We start from the raw sequence: 22,146 nt of genomic DNA, 5'->3' as shown, positions 1-22,146 counted from the left end.
ATATAGATAGATAATAGATAGATAGATAGATAGATAGATAGATAGATAGATAGATGATAGATAGATAGATAGATAGATAGATAGATAGATAGATAGGAGATAGATAGATAGATAGATAGATAGATAGATAGATAGATAGGAGATAGATAGATAGGAGATAGATAGATAGATAGATAGATAGATAGATAGATAGATAGATAGATAGATAGATAGATAGTACATTATTTGATCTTCGTAGCCCATTCTTTGGGGTCCTATGGTTTCTGTGTACTTCCGATTACATTCCCTCAATTAGTGACGACCCCTTGAAAATCCTAAATGACACCGAGAACTTGTTTTGCCGGCCATATATTCTAATCGCTTCTCAGTAACCAGCCACAGCTGGACTAGAAGAGAAGACGCAGAATAAGGAATGATTCACGCCTCATTTCTGCTCACTTATGTTTTACATTAATAGAAACCAATAATAGGAACCAGTTACCATAAAAGTTATAGACCGTAAATAACACAAATGGCAAATAAGTATCAGCCAGCACTCTCCACAGATGGGCAGAAGGTTGTTACATCTGAGGGGCCTTAATGGAGATTTTCTTTATTTCAACTTCTATCTAGTAAAATGTAATGTGATATGTAAATGTTCTGTCAATGGCGGGGGAGGGCGGATAATAGTTATAGGTGATACTTATAATGGGCGGCATTCCAAAACTACTGAAACCACCAACATCTGAAAAAGACACATAAAATACAATAGATAATACACACAGTGATGTCACAGTACAGAGATAATACACACAGTGATGTCACAGTACAGGATAATACACACAGTGATGTCACAGTACAGGGATAATACACACAGTGATGTCACAGTACAGAGATAATACACACAGTGATGTCACAGTACAGGATAATACACACAGTGATGTCACAGTACAGAGATAACACACACAGTGATGTCACAGTACAGGATAATACACACAGTGATGTCACAGTACAGAGATAATACACACAGTGATGTCACAGTACAGGGATAATACACACAGTGATGTCACAGTACAGAGATAATACACACAGTGATGTCACAGTACAGAGATAATACACACAGTGATGTCACAGTACAGAGATAATACACACAGTGATGTCACAGTACAGAGATAATACACACAGTGATGTCACAGTACAGGGATAATACACACAGTGATGTCACAGTACAGAGATAATACACACAGTGATGTCACAGTACAGAGATAATACACACAGTGATGTCACAGTACAGAAATAATACACACAGTGATGTCACAGTACAGAGATAATACACACAGTGATGTCACAGTACAGGGATAACACACACAGTGATGTCACAGTACAGAGATAATACACAGTGATGTCACAGTACAGGGATAATACACACAGTGATGTCACAGTACAGGGATAATACACACAGTGATGTCACAGTACAGAGATAATACACACAGTGATGTCACAGTACAGGATAATACACACAGTGATGTCACAGTACAGAGATAATACACACAGTGATGTCACAGTACAGAGATAATACACACAGTGATGTCACAGTACAGGATAATACACACAGTGATGTCACAGTACAGAGATAATACACACAGTGATGTCACAGTACAGGGATAATACACACAGTGATGTCACAGTACAGAGATAATACACACAGTGATGTCACAGTACAGGATAATACACACAGTGATGTCACAGTACAGAGATAATACACACAGTGATGTCACAGTACAGGATAATACACACAGTGATGTCACAGTACAGAGATAATACACATAGTGATGTCACAGTACAGGGATAATACACACAGTGATGTCACAGTACAGAGATAATACACACAGTGATGTCACAGTACAGGATAATACACACAGTGATGTCACAGTACAGAGATAATACACACAGTGATGTCACAGTACAGGGATAATACACACAGTGATGTCACAGTACAGAGATAATACACACAGTGATGTCACAGTACAGAGATAATACACACAGTGATGTCACAGTACAGAGATAATACACACAGTGATGTCACAGTACAGAGATAATACACACAGTGATGTCACAGTACAGAGATAATACACACAGTGATGTCACAGTACAGAGATAATACACACAGTGATGTCACAGTACAGAGATAACACACACAGTGATGTCACAGTACAGGATAATACACACAGTGATGTCACAGTACAGAGATAATACACACAGTGATGTCACAGTACAGGATAATACACACAGTGATGTCACAGTACAGAGATAATACACACAGTGATGTCACAGTACAGAGATAATACACACAGTGATGTCACAGTACAGGATAATACACACAGTGATGTCACAGTACAGGGATAATACACACAGTGATGTCACAGTACAGAGATAATACACACAGTGATGTCACAGTACAGAGATAATACACACAGTGATGTCACAGTACAGGGATAATACACACAATGATGTCACAGTACAGGATAATACACACAGTGATGTCACAGTACAGGATATTACACACAGTGATGTCACAGTACAGGGTAATACACACAGTGATGTCACAGTACAGGATAATACACACAGTGATGTCACAGTACAGAGATAATACACACAGTGATGTCACAGTACAGAGATAATACACACAGTGATGTCACAGTACAGGATAATACACACAGTGATGTCACAGTACAGGATAATACACACAGTGATGTCACAGTACAGGGATAATACACACCGTGATGTCACAGTACAAGATAATACACACAGTGATGTCACAGTACAGAGATAATACACAGTGATGTCACAGTACAGGATAATACACACAGTGATGTCACAGTACAGAGATAATACACAGTGATGTCACAGTACAGGGATAATACACACAGTGATGTCACAGTACAGGATAATACACACAGTGATGTCACAGTACAGAAATAATACACACAGTGATGTCACAGTACAGAGATAATACACACAGTGATGTCACAGTACAGGGATAACACACACAGTGATGTCACAGTACAGAGATAATACACAGTGATGTCACAGTACAGGGATAATACACACAGTGATGTCACAGTACAGGGATAATACACACAGTGATGTCACAGTACAGAGATAATACACACAGTGATGTCACAGTACAGGATAATACACACAGTGATGTCACAGTACAGAGATAATACACACAGTGATGTCACAGTACAGAGATAATACACACAGTGATGTCACAGTACAGGATAATACACACAGTGATGTCACAGTACAGAGATAATACACACAGTGATGTCACAGTACAGGGATAATACACACAGTGATGTCACAGTACAGAGATAATACACACAGTGATGTCACAGTACAGGATAATACACACAGTGATGTCACAGTACAGAGATAATACACACAGTGATGTCACAGTACAGGATAATACACACAGTGATGTCACAGTACAGAGATAATACACACAGTGATGTCACAGTACAGGGATAATACACACAGTGATGTCACAGTACAGAGATAATACACACAGTGATGTCACAGTACAGGATAATACACACAGTGATGTCACAGTACAGAGATAATACACACAGTGATGTCACAGTACAGAGATAATACACACAGTGATGTCACAGTACAGAGATAATACACACAGTGATGTCACAGTACAGAGATAATACACACAGTGATGTCACAGTACAGGGATAATACACACAGTGATGTCACAGTACAGAGATAATACACACAGTGATGTCACAGTACAGAGATAATACACACAGTGATGTCACAGTACAGAGATAATACACACAGTGATGTCACAGTACAGAGATAATACACACAGTGATGTCACAGTACAGGGATAATACACACAGTGATGTCACAGTACAGGATAATACACACAGTGATGTCACAGTACAGAGATAATACACAAAGTGATGTCACAGTACAGGGATAATACACACAGTGATGTCACAGTACAGAGATAATACACACAGTGATGTCACAGTACAGAGATAACACACACAGTGATGTCACAGTACAGAGATAATACACAAAGTGATGTCACAGTACAGGGATAATACACACAGTGATGTCACAGTACAGAGATAATACACACAGTGATGTCACAGTACAGGGATAATACACATAGTGATGTCACAGTACAGGATAATACACACAGTGATGTCACAGTACAGGGATAATACACACAGTGATGTCACAGTACAGAGATAATACACACAGTGATGTCACAGTACAGGATAATACACACAGTGATGTCACAGTACAGGATAATACACACAGTGATGTCACAGTACAGAGATAATACAGTGATGTCACCGTACAGGATAATACACACAGTGATGTCACAGTACAGGATAATACACACAGTGATGTCACAGTACAGAGATAATACACACAGTGATGTCACAGTACAGGGATAATACACACAGTGATGTCACAGTACAGAGATAATACACACAGTGATGTCACAGTACAGAAATAATACACACAGTGATGTCACAGTACAGGGATAATACACATAGTGATGTCACAGTACAGAAATAATACACACAGTGATGTCACAGTACAGAGATAATACACACAGTGTTGTCACAGTACAGAGATAATACAGTGATGTCACCGTACAGGATAATACACACAGTGATGTCACAGTACAGGATAATACACACAGTGATGTCACAGTACAGAGATAATACACACAGTGATGTCACAGTACAGGGATAATACACACAGTGATGTCACAGTACAGAGATAATACACACAGTGATGTCACAGTACAGGGATAATACACACAGTGATGTCACAGTACAGAGATAATACACACAGTGATGTCACAGTACAGAGATAATACACACAGTGATGTCACAGTACAGGATAATACACACAGTGATGTCACAGTACAGAGGTAATACACACAGTGATGTCACAGTACAGGGATAATACACAGTGATGTCACAGTACAGGATAATACACACAGTGATGTCACAGTACAGGGATAATATACAAAGTGATGTCACAGTACAGGATAATACACACAGTGATGTCACAGTACAGGGATAATACACACAGTGATGTCACAGTACAGGATAATACACACAGTGATGTCACAGTACAGAGATAATACACACAGTGATGTCACAGTACAGGGATAATACACACAGTGATGTCACAGTACAGGGATAATGCATACAATGATGTCACAGTACAGAGATAATACACACAGTGATGTCACAGTACAGAGATAATACACACAGTGATGTCACAGTACAGGGATAATACACACAGTGATGTCACAGTACAGGGATAATACACATAGTGATGTCACAGTACAGGGATAATACACACAGTGATGTCACAGTACAGGATAATACACACAGTGATGTCACAGTACAGAGATAATACACACAGTGATGTCACAGTACAGGGATAATACACACAGTGATGTCACAGTACAGGATAATACACACAGTGATGTCACAGTACAGAGATAATACACACAGTGATGTCACAGTACAGGGATAATACACACAGTGATGTCACAGTACAGGATAATACACACAGTGATGTCACAGTACAGAGATAATACACACAGTGATGTCACAGTATAGGGATAAATAAAGTAATGTCAGAGCACAGAAATAATAAGGCCAACAATTACACGATGACATCACAACATGTAAAAAAATAACATAGTGATGTCACATGCAGGAATAATACAAATATTAATGCAGAAAAGAGATTTCACAGACAGCAGAGATAACCATTTGGATACATAGCCAGAAAGAATGGGGCTACATTATATTCACAAACCCCATTTCCATCATCCGCAGTCATCAATAATGGCCCCTTACCACTATGTACAGACGCCCCCCCCCCCCCCCAAGTATTGTGCCCTATAGCAGTTACTATTACTACCCCGCTAGTTCTGTACCGTATGTATGACATAGTATATATGACATTATATACCTGCGGCTTCTTTCTACCAATCGGAGGAAGAGGTTGGGTCACTGGGAAGGAATAGGGGTGTCTACAATCTGACCAGTCTACAAAGCCTCCATCGTTGTCTCTCTTGGGAGGGTCCCGATGGCTCAGCGGTCTTGCTCTTTTTAGCTGAAACTCCATTTCATCTGGATACTGTCTATATGGTGAATTATAGACGCCCGAGATCTTAAAGGAAACATAAAAAAGCTTAAGAAAATAGACTAGAACGGTACAAAATATGGCGACAGTAACTCAGGAAATACAATGTAGAACGTAAAAAAATTGTAAAAAACAGAACTTTGCTGTAGTTTCAGTTTATGACATCCTTCTTAAAGGGATTGTCTGGAGGGGAAACATTTTTACATCAAACTCATACTCGGTTAAATTCATAGCAGTAGTTACCTCGCCAATCCCACAATCACCATTCGGATGCTTTCAGGGTTCCCGCCAGTCTCTACTTCCTGTTTCCTGTCAGCACACAGGAAGTGCCAGCTCAGAGTAGTCACTGCTGCAACCAATGACTAGTTTAGCGAGTATGGCAGGTATTTTTTGGGTGAGAGGTATCAGGAAGACGAGACAGTCGGCGGACTCAGACATGGGAGTGGTGTGGGAATTAAAAAATTTTCATGAGCGGACAACCCCTTTAAGTGATTTTCAGCAATATTTGTGACCTATTTGGAGACTCGGGCAGTGTCACATGGTAGTGTCATGGGATATAAAAAAAAATTCTCACCATCGGACAACCCCAGATATGGAGGTGGCCATCTTGCCTGGGCTTCTCCTCTGCTCTGTTAACAGCATTTAGTGACCTGCTTTACAGCCCAAGAATGGCCATAGGCCGCAGTAGTCTGGAGGTGACTCACTGAGGTCTATGAGAGAGTTTTCTAGATATTCTTTGTATAGGGAGGTGGCAGGAGATAAGACGTGACATCATCTATTGTTAGTACTAGATGTAATGATGGGTCAGTGGTGGTTTTCTCTATAGAGGTGTTAACTTCTGTTGTAACCCTGTCTATGATGTAAATAGGATAACTGCTGCAAAGAAATTGCTCAGTCTATTATTAGGCTTAGCGGGCAGAGTTAAAATTGCAGGACATAATCGTTCAAAGACGGATATCGTGATGTGCAAAAATACAAATAAAATCACCAAAAATTCTTTTAAAAAAATGCTTAAAAATAAGGTCATTTTGGCTGACACCTTTCCTTTAAATCATCTATTAAATCCCTATTTTTTTTCCCATTGTATTTCATTAATTCCAAAAATTTTCAATAATATTTGCCACTTTTTTTTATTTTTTATTTAAAAAAAAAAAAAAAAAACAACTACTCGGAGAACTTCCCCTGTATCTGTCATCTCTATTATTTTCCTTTGACAGTAATCCTGTGGGATCGCGGCATATTTTTCAGGCCCGACACATCCTTCTTCTTTTAAAACAACTTATGAGGCCGGCTACCGAGATGGGCTGTCTGGGACTTCATTTTCTCCTGCAATTTTCTGAAGTGACAAACACTATGGGGAAATCTTGGCTAACTGTTAAAAAACCTACAGCCCGGGTTATTCGGCGTACTGTCATGCTAACCTCAAGCTCAATAAGTAGCAGGAAGTCTCAGGAGGGATCCCCCGCTAATAGCTTCTCGCTGACCTTCCTGCATGGCGGCCCGCTGTTGACTGCCGGCCCTATAGTGAATATGGTAAATGAGCTGTGAAAGTGCTGCTTTTTTTTTTAAAGGCCATGATTCTGACATGTCAGAAATTGAGCTACACATTAGATATATATATATATATATTTTTTTTTTTTCCCTCTTTTTTTTCCCACAATCCCCATCCTCACATTTTCTTCCTCCTCATGCATGACCCGTGGTATTAATTGCGCCAGGTCGGGCGTACCGGTAAACGTATCATTTGTTATCCAGTCGTCCATTAATATTTTCAATCGCTTTACATTTGCGACCATCTATCTTCTGTCTTTCCTTCCGTCAATTTTTTTTCTTTCCCATAATTAAGTGCGGGAATAAAGAAATAAGATGTAAAAGGATTGACGACCCCTTAGACGGCAATACGGAGGACGCCGTAAAGCTTCTTCGGCATCGCCTTTTTTTAATCCTTTATTGGTTCATCAATCGGTGTTAATTTTAAGATGTGTCGGCCTGCGCTGCACTAAAAAAATATACCTGGTGTCTAGAAAAAAAATTAAAAATCTTAAGACTTCTTAAAGGGATCTTATCATTGGATACCCCTTTTTCCTCGATAACACATAGTAATAGCCTTAAGAAAGGCTATTCTTCTCCTACCTTTAGATGTCTTCTCCGCGCCGCCGTTCAGTAGAAATCTGGGTTTTCTTCGGTATGCAAATGAGTTCTCAGGCAGCACTGGGGGCGGTTCCCAGCGCTCAAACAGCACTGGGGCTTCCCCAAAGCTGTGAGAGAAATCTCCAGCGCCGCCTCCATCTTCATCTGCGTCTTCTTCTGGCACAGGCAGTGAAACTTGTAGGCCTCGGGCAGAGCCAACTGCACATGCCCACAGGTCACAAGAAAATGGCCGCTTACTTACTGTGTAAGCGGCCATTTTTCTTGTGGCCGTGGGCATGCGCAGTCAGCTCTGCCTGAGGCCTACAAGTTTCACTGCCTGCACCAATAGAAGGCGCATGAAGAGGACGTTGCTGAAGAAGATAGAGGCGGCGCTGGAGAGTTCTCTCGCAGCATTGGGGACGCCCCCAGTGCTGTTTGAGCCTGGGCCCGCCCCCAGTGCTGCTACAAAACTCAATTGCATACTGGCGAAAACCAGTACTTCTACGGAACGACGGCGCGGAGAAGACATCTAAAGGTAGGAGAATAATAGCCTTTCTTAAGGCTATTCCGACGCGTGATCTACAAAAAAATAAGTTTAAATGATAGGATCCCTTTAAGCAGTTGAATATTTAGAACAGCCAGAAATTTTTGACTGTTTTTTCCATATTTGTGGTCCTTTCTTCTAGGTTGTAGAGTGGAGTTGGGTTCACTGGTCAGTGAGAAGTTTCTCCCTCCTCCCCTCTCACAGCACAAATCAAATACTGCATCACTTCCTCCTGACCCCTCTAACTCTCCTCTGTGTCTAACAATACTTAAAAGCAGCCTCTCACCTACCCCAAGTCACCACCATGTTACAGAGTGCATTACAGTGATAAATAAAATCCTTTTGTTTTATAGGCCGCTGACAAGATATGCAAATGAGGCAACAGGTGCACCGAGGGCGGGTCTTTAACCCTGGGAGCGCTGCTGTCATTGCTCAAGTGGGATAAGTGATGTCATAGCAGTAGGAAGATCAATTCCCACAGTATGGAATGGCGTGGACAGGAGACGGTAGAGCAGTGCTCCGGGGGGCTGAAGACCTGCCCCCAGTGCACCAATTGCTTCATGTGCATAAGACTTCATTGTTTTTCTCCAAATCTACCAACATAACAAAGATATGCTGCATATCACTTTATAATGCGCTCTGTAACATGGTGGTGGCCGCTGAATATGTTTGGGAATGTGGCAGACTCTCTTATAGGTAATTTGCCATGACAATTATTTGCCCTGTACAGGACAGTATAGAGCAGAGCTGTGACTAGGCTTTCCGTCACCTGGGACAAAGGGCCAATTCACTAACATTACTCTGTCTCTAAATACTTAAAAGTGGCCAGTAGGCGCTCCCCCTGAGAACCAGCACACATGCCCGGTTTCACCCCTAGCTACACCCCTTGCATAGAGGATAAATTGCTAATCACTGACCACTGAGACCCCACCGATCCTAAAAACAGGGGATGTTTTACTTCCATTGAAGATATAGCTGCAGCGAACACAGACGCAACCCCGCGCCGTTCATTCCAGTGCTGAACTTCGACTATTTCTCTAAGTGCTTTGAGATAGGGCATCAATTTTAGATCAGTGGAGGTCTGACTGTCGGGACCCCCAGAAATGAACTGTTTTCAGAAAGGTGCAATACTCAACATTGTTCACATGCCAGGACTATGTTGTTCAGCTGTTTCCTTCTTAAATGGCTGACTCCAGCTCTGACTCCAACTACTGCGTCTACTCCTTTATATTTGGTCGACTCCAACTCCTGCATCGACTCCTTCATATATGGCTGACTCCAACTCTGACTCCAACTCCAACCTCCCAAGCTCGTATACAAGACTTCTCCCGAGCTGCACCACTTCTCTGGAATGCTCTACCCCGGACAATCAGATTAACTCCCAATTTCCACAGTTTCAAACGCAAACTAAAGACACATCTTATCAGACAGGCCTATCACAATTGTTAATGTAAACCCTTCCGTACTATAATTAGAATCCCCCAAATCTAACCCTCCTCTGTCCCCGCTCTCACATTACCCCACATGATATGAGGCCATCTCAGGTTAACTTTATAGGTCCAAGCTCCATCCACATGTTACAGGACACCACTAGTGATGGCTCATAAAGTTTTATGTTTGTGTAATGACAGTCACCTCTATTACAAAAGTGTCTGACCTCTGCATAAGTAATGCCGCCCCTGCTACCTCTTGTGTCACCCCCTCTACCTCATAGATTGTAAGCTCTTGCGAGCAGGGCCCTCAGTCCCAGTGTGTGAAATGACTTTCTTTGTATTGTATCTTTCTGTCTGTATTTGAACCCTACAAATTGTACAGCGCTGCGGAATATGTTGGCGCTATAGAAATAAAATGTTCGGGATCTTTATTTTATCCATGGTCAGTATGTGAGGGCAGGTTTTGCATCTTTTCTATCCGCATGGAAATGTTCCTGTGTTAGTTGGGGGTGTCAGTGAGCTGCTGACAACCATATTCCTGAGGTTTGGTGGCTGTCTGTAGCACAGGAGAGGGGGGTCTGGAAATATGGATTTTAGACGGTGGTCTTTTTGCAGTAGTGGATGTAATTTGCTTGTAATTCCTCTCAGCATCTCCAGGTGTGTGTTAGGTGTGACGACCATGGGCACCCGATTGTTTTCCTGTTTGGTATTGTATTTTAATAACTCCGATCTTGGTATTCTGGTGGCCCTGGCTATTTGGTTTTCAACTGTTCTTGGATGGTAACCCTGCCTCAAGAATGTGTTTTTGAGGCCCCCAAGGTATTTATCTCTGTCTGCAGGGTCTGAACATATGCGATGGTATCTGATAGCCTGGCTGTAGACAATGGAGTTCTTTATGTGACTCCAACTCTGAATCCAACTCCTGCGTCAACTCCTTTATAAATGGCTGACTCCAACTCTGACTACAAGCCCTGTACCCACTCCTTCATAAATAGCTGATGGCCATGGTCAGTCGGAGCAAAAAAGATCCTTTAAATCACAATAAATCCAGTGATTGATTCCTATGAAAGTAAATATGTAACAAACTATACATCTAAAAATGATACAATATCAATAATTCTAGAATGTAATTAAAAATACTCAATCCTCTTATTTTTATAGCCGGAGTCAGAGTTGGTAATTTTTCAAGTTCAAGTTTAAGTTCAACCAAAATTGTTCCCGACTTCAATTCCACAGGCGGCGCTATGCCAGGGGGGGATGGGGGCAGCTTTTTTGCTAACCTAAGCCAGTCCAGGACAAGCTGTCCTGGACAGGCTTAGCGTCACCGTCTTGGCAGCCCGGCACGGGAAGCGAGCGGTGGATTGGGGAGGCCCTGTGGATGCAGCGCAGCTCCAGCAGCCTCCCCTCACGCTTAGCAGAGAGCAGGTCCTCTCGCTGCCTCGCCCCCTCCGCTCTGCCCCGCCCCCTCCTTCCGGGAAGGAGGGGGGGGGAGGCTTTCTGTCGTCCGCCTCAGGCGGCAAAAAAGCTAGGTTCACCCCTGCCTGAACCTCATCCACGCTGCAGAAAACGCAGTATGATAATTTTATCTGCATTTTCCCTATAGACAAAAATGAGAGAAAAGTGATAAATGCAGCGCAATAATGCAAGTGTTTTTTTCTGTTTTTTTTCCCCCCTGTGTTTTGCTACATCTAGCCTAAACAGGTATCAATCTGCAAACACCTTTTCTAAATGAGGACTTGCTGCGAGAATTCTCCTGAGATCACTTGTGATCGCCGAGAGAAGCTGGTGATAGGTGCTCATTTCCGCAGAAGCGGCCACTAAAGGAGAAATGTGGTATTGCATAGCCATAATCTGAATACAGATAAGTTTGGTGCCAACAATGCTAACTAGACTCTCTAATGTCAAGTAGGTGGTGGAAAGATGAAGCAAGTAAAGGGGGTTCTTACACCGTGAGCCTCTGATTGGAGCTTTGCTCAGGAACGGCTGGGGCTAGAGAAAAAATTCCAACGGTGCCGGAATCTGCGCCTATTAAAAGATGCAAACAACTGGAATTGGCGAAGGCTCTGTAAGCGTACTATACAATACACCATACTTGTCAACCATGTTTTTCTTCTAGTGGTGTCTTATTTTCCGGATACGATTTACTTCTTCTTGGCAGCCCGGCTGATCTATAACATAAGATTTCTTCCATTTATCCAACAGTTTAAAGTGCAACTAGGTAGAGCGATCACCATAAAAGTAAAGGCATGAAGGAGAGCGGTGAATGAAATATTTGTTAGATCAGGGACTGCTGAATCAACACTGACCATTGCACTTCATCATAATTATCAGGCCATAGGACTGCCAAGGGATTTATAAAAATCCCACTCAGCAAATAATTGCCCTGCTGTTAGACGATAGTCGGAGTGTTAACCGAGTGTCAGGGTCCGGCGTTTAGTGCCGTATTCAGTATTCAATTACTCTTGCTGAGAACTATAGGGAAACATGATCATTTCTCAGCTTCTACGCTTATAATTGTGCCGGAACGTTGTTAACGTGAAGATAAACGGCCGGCGTGTTTGCTTTTGGCAGAAAGCGAGCATCTCCAGTACATCTGAGATCTACCCAAAAGATTTAGCTAATGTCTTGGCAAATTTTCCAAGCAAAACCGATGGAGTTAGCTCACGTCCAATAAGACTATGGTGATGTCATATTCGTGACTGCTTGCCGAGCTTTCCTTGTATTACTGGATGCTGAGCACATGCACACATAAGGGTTTTCCAATGACTGGACCCTGCACGGATCAGCTGCCTCCAGATACCACAAGCTGCCTGCAGCACCCCTTCTATATAAGTAAAAGGAGAGATGCTGCAGTGGAAGGAGCTAATACACCGCTCCTATTACATGCGCTCCCCATTAGGGTTGAGGGATCGGAAAAGATCGGATAACGATCGGCAATAGAGCAAATTTCACGAACGCGATTGGAATTCTGATCCTGATCTTTTTAGGCGAGATCGAGGTCTCACATTAGTTCCCCCAATGCTTGGCTACTGGCCAAGCTAACATTAGGGTTGAGCCATCGGGATCGAAAAGATCGGATTCCGATCAGCGATCGAGCAAATTTCACGATCGGGATCGGCTGGAAAATGATCGAAAATCGGATTTTGAAAACGATCCTGAAATCTCAAAATTGGCTCAATCCTACTCCCCATTAGTGGCTTCCAGCACCCCATGGTTTAAACAACAGCTGATCTGGATGGGGTCTGGGTGTCAGACCGTCATAGATAATATTGGTATGAAAAATTTCGGGCTGGAAAATCCCTTTTAGGCTAAGGTCCCACATACCAGAATGCAGCAAAAAAAATGCTGCAGAACAAAAATCCATCAAGTTTTCTGCCGCATTTATGCGTTTTTGCTGAGTTTTTCTCTGCAAATTTTTCTCCCTAAATAAAGGTCTAGGGAAAATGTCAGCTTTTCCACCGTTATAATTGACACAATTAAATTTTGAAAACGAGTATGCAAATGAGGCTCAAGTGCAAAGGGAGTGTATCAGAGGCTCCAAGAGCTCCAGCTAGGAAATGCCAGCCATGTGTGCAGAAACAGCAGTAGGATAAGGAGAGGATGTCAGGGGCAGAGATTCAACCCTGGGGACGGAGCATTTGGAGGACCTACCCCGCCTTCATTGCACTTGAACATTATTTGCATATTTCTAAAAACAGCTTTTTCAAGGAAATGGTGCACCTATAATACTATCTATAGGTATATGGGAAGAATATTCAAATCTGACTTCCATGATGTAATTAGGATGCCAGTGCCTCAAGTATACACACCAATAGAGGGCGCTGACTGAGAATGTGCAAGTCTATCTTCCATGATGTAATTAGGAAGACAGAATCTCAGTCATACAAACCTATAGAGGGCCCTCCCTTTAACATCATGCCGACCTTCTCAGAGGCCTTTGTTTGCAATGATGTTGGGATTATACCAGATACAGTCTCTCAGCCAAGGACAGCTGTTTCGATGTTCTTGCATCTCATCAGCTTGGCGCAGAGAGGACTGACCTGGCAGAGGTGAAAGGCTTAGACAGGGTTGAGGGGATATCGTCACTCCATAGGGAGAGAACCACCATTTAGGAGTGTGGAGTCTTATTAAGCTATAGGTATGACAGTGCTCAGCAGAATGTCACTTGCAGTGCGCAGTGACTTGTATGAAAGTGCCAGGGTCACTAAGTTTAAGAAGGATTTTAAGGAAAGCCAGAAAATAATGTAAGTTTTGATGGCGTGGCGTAGATTTGACTCAGAAGAACTAAAGACCATAAGGACGTACCCCAGAGAATGACTATCTTCTCTATCAGGTCCACCGCAGGCCCCCTCAGCTCTGCCCCAACCCTGGAGCTGAGCTAAGTGAACAAGGCACCACGATAACTACTGCTTTTACTACTATGGCTGACTTCACACCGGGTATTTTGGTCAGGCCGTATCTGCCTCAAAATCCTGACCAAAAAGACGGCTCCCACTGAAATCAATGGGAGATGGTCGGTTCTTTTTTCCGGGAGCCGTTTGTTCCGGCTACCGGAAAAAATAATGGACATGCTCATTCATGCTCAGACAAGACACTCCCTCCTCCTGACTAGGCCCATTCATTTAGGTCTAATCCAGAGCGGAGTGCACTTCATCGGCATCCAGTCGCAGCTACGCGTATTTTGGACCGAAACCTGAGGTGGCCTCTGCTTCAGGTTCTGGACCAAGAAACCCCGTGTGAACCTGGCCTACTACTCCTAGCCTCCTGGTTCCCTCCAACAGGTTGCTGCAATATGGTGGATATCACTGGTGTGAATATCAATGTTGTAAAATAAGTCAAAACATCCCCACTAATCTGCCAAAGCCTCATGGGTCCCTTTCTGGTATTTCCCGCCACCCCTCAAAACACCACTTATACCGCTCTGCCAATCCCTGACAGGCAGGTCAATGCTGTAGTCAGTGACTAGTTGAGTGCGCCTTCCTGTGTATCCAGGACTAAGAAGTAGGGAACGATAGAGAACCCACAAAGTGTCGTGTAGGGATCCGCATCCGAAGTTGTCAAAAATTTTGTCCGGACACCCCCTTTACTACATATAGGCCACAGGGTTTCCTACTTGGACATTGGCACTGGGAGGAATAACTTATCGCTGGCTGCCAGCGACTTTCTCAGGGTATCGGTAACACTTGTATATTGAGCCTTGCGAGCTGACATCTATAAAAAGTGTTATTTATTGATGTGGAACACAAGCTACAAACACACCGGCCGCATTACCCCATTCTAGACATGAGGGAAATTGTAGCTCTCGCCTCTCCCTCATAACATCCTGAGTCTGTCTTCTGCTGGCTTTCCACCAAAAAACAATCTTTTATTATTGCCAATGTGATTTATGTCTCCCAGCCCTCAGCCAACAGCAACAGTGAACTGCTGACAAGCCGAGAAGTGCGAACACTTAAATACAGCTTAAAGGAGCTGCTCTTCTCTTCCAAGGAGCTCGGGACACTTCAGCGCATTATTACAAGTGTTTATTGTTTACTGCATGCTGAGACCCCTGGTGGCACAAAGTGTTATGACACGCACGATCGCAGTCCACAAGTCTCACATCCTATAGTAATGTTAGGGAATTGCCTAAATAGCAAGCGCATCATGTAATCACAGAAGAGTAAGCCGAACCCTATAATATAATAACAGGGGCGTAAACAGAACCCCATAATATCACAAGGGCATAAGCAGAACCCCATATTATAATCAGAAGGACGTAACCAGAACCCTATAGTATAATCACAGGGGTGTGAACGCAACCCAATAATATAATCAGAGCGGTGTCACTACAACTCCATAATATAATCACAGGGGGTAAACAGATGCTATTTTTTTGCCAATACTGGGGTAATTTTCTCCTTTCTGACAGTGGAAGGCTGTGCATCATAAATCTTCTCACTTCAGTGCATCAGAGGGCAGGGGAGATACACGTACAATACAAAGACTGTGGTCTTCAAAGGAGATGAAAAACGTTTATCCAGCCCTAGTGTGATGAGTGTGACCTGTGCGCCGCCCTTTGCTTTGGGGTCCACAGCAACCCCCTACAGCAGGGGTAGGGAACCTTCGACTCTCCAGCTGCTGTGAAACTACAACTCCCAGAATGCTCCATTCACTTCCATAGGAGTTCCAAGAACAGAGGAGCAAGCATGCATGCTGGGAGTTGTAGTTTTGCAACAGCTGGAGAGCCGTACGTTCCCTACACCTGCCCTAGAGTCACATCAGTGCTAACCAGTGTGGATCCCTTTAACAGCAGGATGGTTTTGTATAGACATATTTATATGGTGGAATTACTGTACTTTTTTCTAGAAGAGTGCCAACCTTGTATATATTGACAGACAAGTATAAGGGGGAGGGGAAAAAAAAACAAAAAACAAAACATTGTATATCATCTCCATCCCCAATACAAAGCCTTCATCCTAAACCTGAAGAACCCCATTAAAGCCACACACAATAATGAATGTATCCCCGACCTGAAGGGGAAGTTTGACCTAAACTGCCTTGGAGAAGGTATTGGGCTGAGCTGTCAGTGCCATAGCTGAGGAGTGCGCACGCTGCTCTGGAGGTCTCCACTGTCAGGACTGAATCTATATCAGGATGTCTCCGAGAACACTGTGTCCTGTATTCTATTTTCATAGCTGGCTCCCTCCCAATATATCAGGCTATGGCACCGAAAACCTCCCTGCTTACTACTCACTATGTAATACACTAAATATACCGCAATCTCTGCCCAGATACCGAGGAAAAAGGAGACAGGAGTGACATCATAGGATGAATAGACTGAAGTGGAGAGAAAAAGGAGTTACAGAGAAGTCATAAAGGAATATACGGGTTATACTAAGCAACAAACCTATGTCCACAAGGCAAGGATTACTAAAGGAGTGTCTATCTTCTATCTATCTATCTATTATCTATCTATCTATTATCTATCTATCTATCTATCTATCTATCTATCTATCTATCTATCTATCTGCTATCTATCTATCTATCTATCTATCTATCTATCTATCTTCTATCTATCTATCTATCTATTATCTATCTATCTATCTGCTATCTATCTATCTATCTCCTATCTATCTATCTATCTATCTATCTATTATCTATCTATCTATCTATCTCCTATCTATCTATCTATCTATCTATCTATCTATCTATTATCTATCTATCTATCTATCTATCTATCTATCTGCTATCTATCTATCTATCTATCTATCTATCTATCTATCTATCTATTATCTATCTATCTATCTATCTATCTATCTATCTATCATCTATCTATCTACCTCCTATCTATCTATCTATCTATCTATCTATCTATCTATCTATCTATCTCCTATCTATCTATCTATCTATCTATCTATCTATCTATTATCTATTTATCTATCTAAGAAATGGAAAACATGGCAGCACTCCAATATTTAGAAAAAGTGTGGGTTTATTCCAAGCAGCGATGTTTCGGTTCTTATCTGAACCTTTTTCAAGCCTTTTTTCAACCTTTTTTTTTTTGCTTGAAAAAGGTTCAGATAAGAACCGAAACGTCGCTGCTTGGAATAAACCCACACTTTTTCTAAATATTGGAGTGCTGCCATGTTTTCCATTTCTTATATAAAGTTGAAGATTAGCCACCTTCCAGTTGGGCTTTGCACCCGGTTTGTATGCTGTGCTGCTTCTGCATTTTTTTCTACTATCTATCTATCTATCTATCTATCTATCTATCTATCTATCTATCTATCTATCTATCTATCTATCTATCTATCTATCCATCCATCCATCCATCCATCCATCCATCCATCCATCCATCCATCCATCCATCCATCTATCTATCTATCTATCTATCTATCTATCTATCTATCTCCTATCTATCTATCTATCTATCTATCTATCTATCTATCTATCTATCTATCTATCTGTCTGTCTGTCTGTCTGTCTGTCTGTCTATCTATCTATCTATCTATCCATCCATCCATCTATCCTCTATCTATCTATCTATGGAGAAACATCAACACAGAAGACTCTTGTGCTAAGAGAGTCAGTGTACTCTGTAGTTTTCTGCACAAAACATCTTAGGCCTCGTTCACACGGGGCAAGAGGGGGCGGATTTTGGCGCTGAATCCACGTCATAATCCACCCCCTCACAATAGCAGTCTATGTAGACCGCTAGCGTCCTTTTTTTCTGTGTGCAGTTTGATACCACTCACAGAAAAAAGATGCGAGCTTCCCTTTCTTCAGGCAGATTCCGTGGCTGATTCATCCGCGGCGTCCGCCTCACGACAGCCGACAGTTGCGGCAGGCGCTTTTTAGTCCTATTCTGACACGGCTTCCCACGTCAGAATCAGGACCCCGTGTGAACTAGCCCTAAGACTTTGCTTGCTGTTTTGCCTGCGCTCCATGATCAAAGTATCCCTGTCCTCTAATGACATTCGCCTCCTTTATAGACATTGGTACTACCCTGTGATAGTAACTACGAACGGCAATAACATTTTTGAGTCTGACTTTACAGACGACATTCCCAGCGGGAATTTTTGATATATTTGTTGTCCCATAGCCTACAAAGAAATAGATACCAGATGGATCCTTAGATTTTACGGCTTCCATGGCAAATATTTTGATCAGTTTTGTAATGGACCCCAATGACTATTTTGGGTTTCCAAATTAAGTTTTTATGTTATCTATTTTCAAAAAAATCCTACGATGTTGCAATTTTTACAATGGCCACTTTTGGCTTTGTTGTGCAGACTGGGTCTGCAGAGTCATTACATCATTAATAGAAGGTGAAGGATTTCATGACCAATGACAGCTTTCTCATACTGCTGGGGGTCTATGTATGGAAGGAAGCGGCGTAAGGGTAGCAGCAGTCGTCACTGCCACAGGGCCTGGGACATTAGGGAGCCCGGCGGGCCCCTGAAAGTTTTTTTTTTTTTTAATAGGCCATTACCTGCTGGGGAGTAATCCCAACAAGTAACGGTCCCTATTTACTTACCAATCCCCTCTCCTGCTCACAGCCACCTGCGCTTCCCCTTCTGTGGATGCAGCTGTGAAAAGGATCGGAAATCGGTAAGTGAGGCTGAGGACCTGCAAATCCCACAAACACTGCTATCATTATACTCCGGGTCTTTTCAGACTCTCGAGTATAATGATTGTTGGACCAGGGGAAGTGATGGAACTTAAAAAACACTGTTACTTACCTCTCCTGTGCTCCGGAAGGCTTCAGGCCTGTTTGGTGACGTCACAGATGTCATAGGACCCAGGCCAGCGCTATTATGCTGCAACGCCGACCTGGGTCAGGTGATGTCTGGTCCAACGTTGAAAAGATCTGCGGGAAGTGCTCTGGAGCCAGGGAGAGGTAAGTAACAGTGTTTTTCATGTTTGTATCCTACCATGGGTGGTCCACAATAGGGAATAATACTGTGTTCAGGGGCCACTATGGGGCATAATACTGTGTGCAAGGGCCACTATGGGGGATAATGCTGTGTGCAGGGGCCACTATGGGACATAATACTGTGTGCAGGGGCCACTATGGGGCATAATACTGTGTGCAGAGACCACTATGGGGGATAATACTGTGTGCAGGGGCCACTATGGGGCATAATACTGTGTGCAGAGACCACTATGGGGGATAATACTGTGTGCAGGGGCCACTATGGGGGATAATACTGTGTACAGGGGCCACTATGGGGCATAATACTGTGTGCAGAAACCACTATGGGGGATAATACTGTGTGCAGGAGCCACTATGGGGCATAATACTGTGTGCAGGGGCCACTATGGGGGATAATACTGTGTGCAGGGGCCACTATGGGGCATAATACTGTGTGCAGGGGCCACTATGGGGTATAATACTGTGTACAGGGGCCACTATGGGGGATAATACTGTGTGCAGGGGCCACTATGGGGGATAATACTGTGTGCAGGGGCCACTATGGGGCATAATACTGTGTGCAGAGACCACTATGGGGGATAATACTGTGTGCAGGGGCCACTATGGGGGATAATACTGTGTACAGGGGCCACTATGGGGCATAATACTGTGTGCAGGGGCCACTATGGGGTATAATACTGTGTGCAGAAACCACTATGGGGGATAATACTGTGTGCAGGGGCCACTATGGGGCATAATACTGTGTGCAGGGGCCACTATGGGGGATAATACTGTGTGCAGGGGCCACTATGGGGCATAATACTGTGTGCAGGGGCCACTATGGGGGATAATACTGTGTACAGGGGCCACTATGGGGGATAATACTGTGTGCAGGGGCCACTATGGGACATAATACTGTGTGCAGGGGCCACTATGGAGCATAATACTGTGTGCAGGGGCCATTATGGGACATAATACTGTGTGCAGGGGCCACCATGGGGAATAATAGTGTAGGAATGCAATTTGTGTGGGGGGAAGGGGTCAAGGGGCTGGAGGGGCCCCATGTTAAATGTTCGCCTTGTGGCCCCGCCATTCCTAGTTACGCCACTGATGGAAGAAGCAACAATATACACACCGATAATGTTCTGTATAGACTCCCTAAAGTGGGGAAGTGCTGTATTTTTTTCTGGATACTGCATACTCTTCTGTCCAGTAACGCTCAATCATTGCAACTGCCATAAAGCATACACCCTATGCTGTACTATCTGTGCTTCCAATATGGCTGCCACCAAAGAGTAAGAAAAAAAAAAAAGTTGCAAAAATTTAAAGCTCATAAACTCTTATGCAGATTTAAATCTAAAAATGTAACCTAAAATAAAAAAATGAGACCTCCCCTTTAAGTGCATGTTAAATAATATCAATGTGTTAAAGATCTTTGAGCACAATCTTACAATATACGGCATCTCCCGCTAAATATCCAGTTTTCTTACTTTACACCACAAATGTTTAATTGACCTTTTGATGAGCGATTTTCTTGTCATATCTCATTTCTATAATAAATTCCCCCCCCCCCCCCGTAATCAGCGTTCTTCCTAAAAATAGTGGATGTGAATGAAATATTCTTAGCTTGGTTGGCAGCGAAGCTCGACCATATTCCCCGATGACTTGGCTGGAAACATTATTAATCATAAGTTTGAGGTTTGGGAGAAACTTGTGATTTTCTTTGTCTCAGGGGTAGGAAAGGCCAGGCGAGCGGCTGAGGTCACGTTCCCAATCTGTGTGGTAAGATATGAATGTGCCATAATCACCACTTATACAATGACTTTCACTGCATCATGGGCACAGGAGCAGGAAGAGGTTTAAGGAGGCGGCAGACATGTGGCACATACAATGATGGAGTAGCTAAAAAATAACCTCTTGTAAAGATGTGCTGACCTTCCTTATGATTATTCCCCGCTGTCACTATTAAACATAGACTGCAAATGGACAAAAAGAAGAGCCCAACCTACTAAAACAGCTCAGACAAAACTCTTCGGACTTAAAGGGATGTTTTAGAATTTTTGAAAAACAAAAACATTCATTCTATTTCATGTAAATAATAATAAGTGTCTGGTTAAAAATCTAAATAAATCTAATCCTATGAATCAAACTGTTCTACAAAATAATAATAAAGAAAAAAATTATATAATATAAAATATCTCTAATATTTCTACATATCTAAATTTATATATATATATATATATATATATATATATATATATATATACTCAAGTATAAGCCAAATTTTTCAGCACAGTTTTTGTGCTGAAAAAGCCCCCCACGGCTTATACTCGAGTCAGCAAAAAAAAAAAAAAATAATTTTTATTTTTAGGAGGGGGGGGGGGGTGTCTATGACCAGCCACAATATCAATGTATAGAATCTCCCATAAAATGGTGCAAAAAAAAAAAAAAAGAAGATTTAA

The 22,146-nt window shown here is 42.5% G+C and overlaps 1 protein-coding gene across 1 annotated transcript in view; it reads right to left on the bottom strand.

Moving 5' to 3' along the window:
- SPATA17 (spermatogenesis associated 17) overlaps nt 1-22,146 on the bottom strand; it is a 131,495-nt gene that overhangs the window by 33,073 nt on the left and 76,276 nt on the right. The window contains exon 7 of the mRNA XM_075267166.1: nt 6,010-6,210. Coding sequence (XP_075123267.1) covers nt 6,010-6,210 — 201 coding nt within the window. The remainder of the gene's footprint in view (nt 1-6,009; nt 6,211-22,146) is intronic.

The sequence above is a fragment of the Leptodactylus fuscus genome, chromosome 3 (assembly GCF_031893055.1).
Source record: "Leptodactylus fuscus isolate aLepFus1 chromosome 3, aLepFus1.hap2, whole genome shotgun sequence".
NCBI classification, from domain to species: Eukaryota; Metazoa; Chordata; class Amphibia; order Anura; family Leptodactylidae; genus Leptodactylus; species Leptodactylus fuscus.
Note: the sequence above shows the minus strand (reverse complement) of the source record. Positions and strands in the feature narration are given on the sequence as shown.